Raw genomic sequence first — 8,578 nt, forward strand, 5'->3', positions numbered from 1 at the left:
GGAGAAGTTGGGAAGCTCCCTGTCATCCCCTCCAATGCAGACACCTGCCTCTGCGCAAGACCCCTGCTCCCGTCTCCCACCCAGCACAGCCTCTGCCCTCAAGGCTGTGTGGTCCAGGGCAGGAGTTGCCTCCTCTGCAGCCAGAGCTCTGGCACAGCAGAGGGGCATCTCTCCTGACACGTGGCTGCTTCCCTCTGCAGGGCAAAGGGGCTGCGAGCGACTGCCCGGGGCTTTTGCTAACTGGGAGGTGCTGTGCTCTGCTGGGTAAGGAGAAGGCTTTCCTGAGTGCCCGGCCGCCTCTCCTCTCCTTGCTTCCCTTAGGAGGAGAGTCACAGAGTTCTGCTTTGGTCCTCCACCTGCTTGTGCTGCTCTTCTTCCTGCTCGTGGGGTCCCTGGCAGGAACGGTGGTGGTGTGGGGCAAGGGGTGGGGGTGTGGAGTGCCTGCTCTGGCCCTGACCTGGAGGGTGCTGCCCTGGAGGTGTTTCCATGGGACCAAGGTGCCCACGCCCTCTCTTCATTTGCCAGGCTCGAGACACTGCACTCAGTGCTTGGGCAATGAGACACTGCTTCCCTTAGCAGACAGCGCCTTAAGACACCGGATTCTGCTGGACAGGGAGTCCTGCGGGGCTGTCAGCATCCCTCCAGAAGGGCACAGCTCTCCTGTAGGACCTTGGAGATGTCTGAGAGCACCCGATCTGCCCATGCCAATCAGCATCCTTGCCCTGTCCTCTTCCTCATACTCTGCAGAGCTGTGCTGGAAAGGAGAGGTGTTTTGAACTCTGCACCTGGCACAGCACCCCTCTGCTCCCAGGACAGGCCAGTGTCTTTTGCAGAGCAACCTCTGGGTGCAGCCCTCCTGCAGCTGAGAGCGGTGCAAGCCCAGAGCAGCTGGGCACCAGGCTGATGGACAGAGCAGCCCTCCTGGATGGGAGCACTGACGGAGGTTTGTACTGAGGCAATGGGGCAATGGGGAATGTGACCCTTTCCAAGAACATTTCCCAAGTGGGATGGGGGTGTCTGAATACTAAAACACAGTGTAACGAGACACATTTGCTGCACCTCATCTCCCACCTTCCTCTGGGGAAGAAAGTGTCCTTCTGGGCTTTTTGCCCTCCGCTCTAGTGCAGCACAGGGAACCCCTCCCCAGGAATCCTCCCTCCAAATACACTGGGCTGTTGCTGCCTCCATGGGTCATTGCTGGAAAGCAGGGCTGACCCTTCAGGAGCCCCTGGGGAGAGGGCACGGCTCTGCACACACACTCAGCCAGCACAAACCAGAGCTGAAGCCTTTGAGCTGTGTAAGAGTCCCCCAGGAAAGAAAAGCACCTTTAGGTATTTCACAGTGAACGAATGAAATTTTCCTCAGAGAATCTTCTCTAATTTTTTTTGTTTTATCTCCTTTGGCAGTATCCATGCCCAGAAGCAGCAGATGTCCAACAGCAGCTCCATCACCCAGTTCCTCCTCCTGACATTCACAGACACGCGGGACCTGCAGCTCTTGCACTTCTGGCTCTTCCTGGCCATCTACCTGGCTGCCCTCCTGGGCAACGGCCTCATCATCACCGCCGTAGCCTGTGACCACCACCTCCACACCCCCATGTACTTCTTCCTCCTCAACCTCTGCCTCCTCGACCTGGCCTCCATCTCCACCACTGTCCCCACAGCCATGGCCAGTTCCCTGTGGGACACCAGGGCCATCTCCTACTTGGGATGTGCTGCACAGGTCTTTTTCTTTCTCTTCTTCATTGGCGGAGAATATTGTATTCTCACTATCATGGCCTATGACCGCTACGTGGCCATCTGCAGACCCCTGCACTACGGGACCCTCCTGGGCAGCAGAGCTTGTGTCCACATGGCAGCAGCTGCCTGGGGCACTGGGTTTCTCAATGCTGTGCTGCACACTGCCAATACATTTTCACTACCCCTCTGCCAAGGCAATGTCCTGGACCAGTTCTTCTGTGAAATCCCCCAGATCCTCAAGCTCTCCTGCTCACATGCCTACCTCAGGGAAGTTGGGCTAATTGTGGTTAGCACGTCTTTAGCATTTGGGTGTTTTGTATTCATTGTAGTGTGCTATGTGCAGATCTTCAGGGCTGTGCTGAGGATCCCTTCTGAGCAGGGACAGCACAAAGCCTTTTCCACGTGCCTCCCCCACCTGGCTGTGGTTTCCCTTTTCCTCAGCACTTTAATGTTTGCCCACCTGAAGCCCCCCTCCATCTCCTCCTCATCCCTGGATCTGGTGGTGGCAGTGCTCTACGCAGTGGTGCCTCCAGCAGTGAACCCTGTCATCTACAGCATGAGGAACAAAGATATGCAGGAGGCCCTGTGGAAACCATTTGAACACAGACTTCCGCAGCTTCAGTAATTGTTCATCATCCTCAGGAAAAGCTTGGATGTTCTTTTGATCTTATCTGTCCTGTTTTCTCTTTTTTTATTATACTTCTTATAGGACTTCCATGTAAATAATATTATTCGTACCCCCCTACCAGTGTTTTCTGACCTGAAAGACTTCATGTGCATATGGAACCAGCCTCCCTGTGCAGGTAAACACAATAAAGAATGCAGCTGCAAATTATTTGTCTCTGCTCCCATCTCTTACATCTCCTCTGGAGCTGGGGGTGCAGCCCCAGCATCCAGGAGGGGCCAAGGAGCCACAGGTCCAGCTGCCACATGGAGGAGCAGGCACATGTGGATCTCGGTGCTGCCCCTTGCTGCCTCAGTGGACATATCCTTTCTGCCACCTTCACACCACGGCTGCTGCTTCCCTAGAGCCATGGTCATGGACCACAGCAGGACCTGCCCTTTTCAGAGCAGCACTGCCAGCTCAGGGCGCTGTGGAGAGCAAGGGGTGGGAACCAAGACAGGCTGGCCAGGCCAGCCTGGACATGCCCACCTGGGGAAAGGGATGTCCAGGGAGAAGAGCAAGGGAGCATTTCCATGCCTGCAGGGAGGAATCCATGAGAAAGAGAAACCTCTTTCTGCAGGCACCCACTCGGGGCAGGCTGCTCTGTGCCCTGACCAGGACTCTTGTTCTGGCCTGGGGAGAAGGGCTGGCACTGAGCTGGCAGAGGCAGTCTGTGATGGGGAGCTCCTGGACCCCAGACCAGGAGCTCTTTGGCTTCACTAACCTCCATTTCCTCATGCCATGGTGAGCCTGCAGCCCTGGGGCTGATGGGGAGGCTGACCCTTCTCTGCCCCCCAGGAGCTGCTGTGCCCTTCAGAGGGGCTGGGGCTGTGGGGTGAGTGCCCAGAGCTCTGCAGCACCCTGCGGTGGGCACTGCCGTGGGGCCAGCCCAGGCTGGGCTGCTCTGCTGGGCTGGGGAGAGGGTAGGGGAGGTGGGGAGAGCTGGGGAGGGGCTGGGCTGGAAGGTGCCCAGGAGAGGACAGCACCAATGTTAGCTGAGCTGTGTGACCATGCACGGCAAGGACGTGCTCCAGTGGGTGTGTGGTGTAGAGCCCTGTCTCCTGGCAGGGAACTGAGACATGCAGGTGCAGGAGAGAGGAGGCTGGTCTGTGCCCTTGGTGGGTCTTGGTGGAGTTTGAACACATTTGGATCTCTGCAAGTCATAGAAATATCTTCTTTTATGCTGCAGGCCTGATTAGGATAGAAAGGCTTAGAAAATACCAATAAAAATGAAACAAAGAAGAAATGAGGAAAGATCTAAAACAAAGAAAATGTTTTAATACAATTTTCAGCTTTTTTTTTTTTTTTTTTTTAAGTCTTTGTGTTTATTTCCTCCTAGTTTAGCTTTGTTTTCTTGTAATGTACCAGTCTTTGGGGGATTTCATGAGCTTTTTTGTTTTAAATTACTATTTTGAAAGAATAAATGATTCTCAGAACTGGGGTGGGATGTAGCTGCAGGGATACGGATGTCTTACGTTACAGGGACACAGATGCCTGGTGCCAGTGCAGGTGTCCTCTGCCTGGCCTCTCTCAGCAGCTCCTGAGGGGCTCTGGTCTCCTGCAGGAGACCTCCTGTCCTGTGTGACAGTGGCCAGTCGCAGGGAAACGCATCAGCTACACCGGGGCTTCTACAAGTGTCACTCGAGATCCACGGGCAGACAGCTGAGCTCTGCCTGGGAAGGGGAAGAACTGCTTGAAACTTTCATCAGCTGAAATGATTGAAAACTTTTAATAAAATGATGGTGTCTTTCTGCCATGACGTGAAATGGGAATGTCTAGGAAGTATATTAATTGAGGGAGAAGAAATATTGACCTTCCCCTGTATTTGTGTCCTGGTTTCAGCTGGGATAGAGTTAATTTTCTTCCTAGTAGCTGCTAGAGTGCTGTGTTTTGGATTTAGGATGAGAATAATGTTGATAACACACTGATGTTTTAGTTGTTGCTAAAGGAGTGCTAACTTGTTGCCAAGTAGTGCTTACACCAGTCAGGGACTTTTCAGCTTCCCACACTCTGCCAGGTGCACAGGAAGCTGGGAGGGGGCACAGACTGGCCAAAGGGCTATTCCATACCATATGACATCATGCTCAGCCTATACAGCTAGGGGAAGAAGAAGGAAGGGGGGGGTGTTCGGTGTGATGGTGTTTGTCTTCCCTAGTATCCGTTACGCGTGATGGAGCCCTGCTTTCCTGGGGATGGCTGAACTCCTGCCGGCCGATGGGAAGTAGTGAATGAATTCCTTGCTTTGCTCTGCTTGTGCGTGCGGCTTTTGCTTTCCCTATTAAACTGTCTTTATCTCAACCCACGAGTTTTCTCCCTTTTACTCTTCTGATTCTCTCCCCCATCCCACCACAGGGGAATGAGCGAGCGGCTGTGTGGTTCTTAGGTGCTGGCTGGGGTTAAACCACGAGAGGGCTCTTCCTGGGGCAGGGTGATGTGGGATGTGCAGTGCTTAGTGAAGGACAAGAGTATGGCAGTGGCCGGCCTTCCCAGGGGCTGCAAGGAGACAATAAGGCCCCAGTGCCATGACAGCAACCTGTCTCCTCGTAGATGTTGGTACCACAGACAGCTGCCATGGCCAAGGGGACAAAGACCTCAAGCACATGCAGGCAGGATCCAAGCTTTTTGGGAAGGAAAGGAGAAGGAGCTGCCCTTTATTGGAGAGGTCAGCAGGAACGCATGGAGCTCTGCCTTGGGATGGGTAATGAGCTAGCTGGGAGCTTATGGGTCAGGATTAGCAGGCAGACCAGCATTGCTGATGTTGTAGAGGGCGCCTGGTCCAGAGCACCTGAGCAGGAAGCACCAGAGGAAGCCTTCTTCAGGCAACAGGCAGAAACCTCACATTCACAGGCCCTGGTCCTCATGAGGACTTGAACCACCCTGATATTTGCTGGAAGGACAACAGGGCAGGACACATGCAATCCAGGTGGTTTCTGGAGACCATCAACGATAACTTCCCAAGAATGCAGAGAATGGGCTTGGAAAGCCAAAGCCCACCTGAAGTTGCATCTGTGGAGGACTTTGAAGAACAAGAGCAGCTTCTACAGTGACATCAGCAGCAGAAGGAAGGCTGGGACAAAACACGGGCCTGCTGCTAAATGGGGCTGGGGCTGTAATGACAGAGGATGCAGAAAGGGCCAAGGCATCCAGTGCCTTCTTGGTGAGACCGGCCTTCAGGAATCCCAGGCCCCTGAGACCAGAGGGCAAGTCTGGTGGAGGAGGATCAGGTTAGGGAACCTTTAGACAAACCAGATATAAACAAGGCCATGGGAGCTGACAAGATGTGCTCGTGAGGGCTGAGGGACCTGGCCAGCGTCATTGTGAAGCCACTCTTGGTCACCTCTGAAAGGTCCCATGGCTTTTGGGTGAGACTTCTGAGGACTGGAAGAAAGCGTATGTCAGTCCTGTCTTCAAGGAGGACGAGCAGGAGGAGCTGTGGAGCTGCTCAGCCAGGCTCCCATAACACCCTCCTAGACCAAGAATGGACTAGAGAAGGGGAAAGTGAGGGCAATGGCAAACTGGCTGACTTGCTGGGCTCACAGCTTTTGTGACCTGCAACACAAACTCCAGCGGGAGGCAAGTCACTAATGGTGTTCCCCAGGGTCCAATATTAGGGCCGATACTGTTTAATCTCTTACTGGTCTGGAGGATGAGAGCGAGGGCGCCCTCAGGGAGTTAACAGATGACAGGATACTGGGAGGAGTGGCTGATAAACCAGAGGGTTGCACTGGGATTCCGAGGGACCTCAACAGGCTGGAGAAGTGGTTCAGAGGAGACCCTCATGAAGTTCCACAAAGGGAAATGCAAGGTCCTTTACGGAATAGGACCTGAAGGTCCTGATGGACAAGAAGTGCGACATCAGCCAGCAATGTGCCCTCATGGTGTAGAAGGCAATCAGCATCCTTGGCTGTGTTAGGAAGGGCAGCAGGCAGAGGCAGGTGATCCTTCCCCCTCTCCTCAGCACTGGTGAGGCAATACCTGGAGTGCTGGGTCCAGTTCTGGGCTCCTCAGTGCAACGAAATTGAGAACTTGCAGAAACGTGGCTGGCTCTGGGCCATGAAGATGACTGAGGACCAGAGCATCTTTCACATGAAGAGAGGCTGAGAGAGCTGGGAGCGTTCAGCTAGAGAAGAGAAGGCTTGGGGGGAATCTCATTAAAGTGTGAAAATAAACCTGATGGGAGGGAGTGAAGAAGAGGGATCCAGACTCTTCTCAGTGGTACCCAGTGACAGAAAAAAAAGATTAAACCCCATGAAATTCCATCTGAACACAAGACAACACTTGTTGAATGTGAGGGAGGTCAGGTTTCCCAGAGAGTCTCCATCCTTGGAAATATTCACAACCCAGCTGGACCCAATGGCTTTTGGCAACCTGCCCCAGCTGCCCCTGCTTTGAGCAAAGCTGTTGTGTAGGAATAAATGAGATAGTGTTTTACTTAGACGAGATGCAGCTGTGCCCTTCAGGCTTGTTACAAACAGGTTCACAGGAATGCAGCTGTGGCCTTGAGGCTTCTTACAAACAAGCCTGTGAAACTTAAAGGCAGAAAAATAAGGATGACATTGGATACATCCCTGAAACAGGAATTCGTGTGCACCAGCTTGAAGAACAAATAAGTAACGCTGAAGAGATGCGTGGACGCAAGACAGTAGCCAATGAAATGGCTTTTTCTTCCTCGTGAACACTAGATCATATTATAAAAGGGATAGCTTGTAAAAATAAAGTGTTATTATCATCACCATTGCCATTGCCATTGTCATTGCCATTGTCGTCGCCTTCACATGTCTTCGCTTGTCTTCGCCTAAACTCATACGCGGAGTCCGTGATTAATTGCCACATTCCACCACCACGGCGAGATTTTAAGGCCATGACCACGAAGATGTTCTGATTGGTTCCACCACCATGGGGAACTTCTAAGGTGCTGGGCCACCGTCACGGTCACGTTCTGATGGGTTCCACCACCACGGGGAGGTTCTAAGGCGTGGGGTCACGACCACGGCGACCTTCTGATGGGTTTCACCACCACGGGGAGATTCTGATGTGTTCAACAACCACGGGGACGTTCTGATGTGTTCCACCACCACGGGGAGGTTCTAAGGCGTGGGGCTACCACTGTGGGGACGTTCTGATGGCTTCCACCACCACGGAGAGGTTCTAAGGCGCTGGGCCACCACCACAGGGAAGTTCTGATAGGTTCCACCACAATGGGGAGGTTATAAGTTGCGGGGACACCACCGCGGGGACGTTCTGATGGGTTCCACCACCACGGGGAGGTTCTAAAGGGCAGGGAAATCACCACAGGGACGTTCTAATGGGCACCACCACCACAGGGAGGCTTTAAAGGCATGGGGCCACCACCACGGAGACGTTCTGATGGGTTCCACCACCACGGAGAGGTCGTAAGGCGTGTGGCCACGGCGACGGGGACATTCTAATGTCTTCCACCACTACGGGAAGTTAAGATGGCCTGGGACAACAAACACGATGACGTTCTGCTTGTTTCCACAACCACGGGGAGATTCTAAGGTGTTTGGCCTCCACCATGGTCACATTCTGATGGGTTCTGCCATCACGGGGAGGTTCGAAGTCAGGGGTCCACCACCACGGGGAATCTCTTAAAGCATTGGGCCACCGCCATGAGGACGTTCTGGTTGGTTTCACCGCCATAGGGAGGTTTGAAGGTGTGGGGCATTTACCACGGGGACATTCTGATGGCTTCCACCACCACAGGGAGGTTCGAAGGCGCAGAGCCACCACCATGGTGACGTTCTGATGGGTTCCACCACCACGGGGAGGTTCCAAGAGGCGGGGGAACCACGATGGGGATGTTCTGATGGGTTCCACCACTACGGGGAGGTTCTTAAGGCACGGGGGAACCACCATGGGGACGTTCATATGGGTTCCAGAACCACGGGAAGTTTCGAAGGAATGAGGCCACCGCCACGGTGATGTTCTGCTTGTTTTCACCACCACGGGGAAGTTCGAAGGCGTGGGACCACCACCACGGTAACGTTCTCATGGGTTCCACCACAACCAGGAAGTTCTAAGGCGTTGTGCCACAACCGTGGAGACGTTCCAATGTGTTCCAACACCACGGGGAGGTTCCAAGGGGTGGGGAAACTTCCACGGTGATGTTCTGATGGGTTCTACTGCTACGGGGCGGTTCTAAGGTGTGGGGCTG

The 8,578-nt window shown here is 53.8% G+C and overlaps 1 protein-coding gene across 1 annotated transcript; it reads left to right on the forward strand.

Moving 5' to 3' along the window:
- Positions 1 to 1,428: 1,428 nt before the first annotated feature.
- LOC309603182 (olfactory receptor 14A16-like) lies at positions 1,429 to 2,364 on the forward strand (the record flags this gene model as incomplete). Its single annotated transcript, XM_082338092.1, has 1 exon — positions 1,429 to 2,364. One exon carries the CDS (start codon positions 1,429 to 1,431, stop codon positions 2,362 to 2,364), a length of 936 nt encoding a protein of 311 aa, XP_082194218.1.
- Positions 2,365 to 8,578: the final 6,214 nt, after the last annotated feature.

This window comes from Platalea leucorodia (genome assembly GCF_965183815.1).
Source record: "Platalea leucorodia genome assembly, contig: HAP1_HAP1_SCAFFOLD_24, whole genome shotgun sequence".
Taxonomy (NCBI): Eukaryota; Metazoa; Chordata; class Aves; order Pelecaniformes; family Threskiornithidae; genus Platalea; species Platalea leucorodia.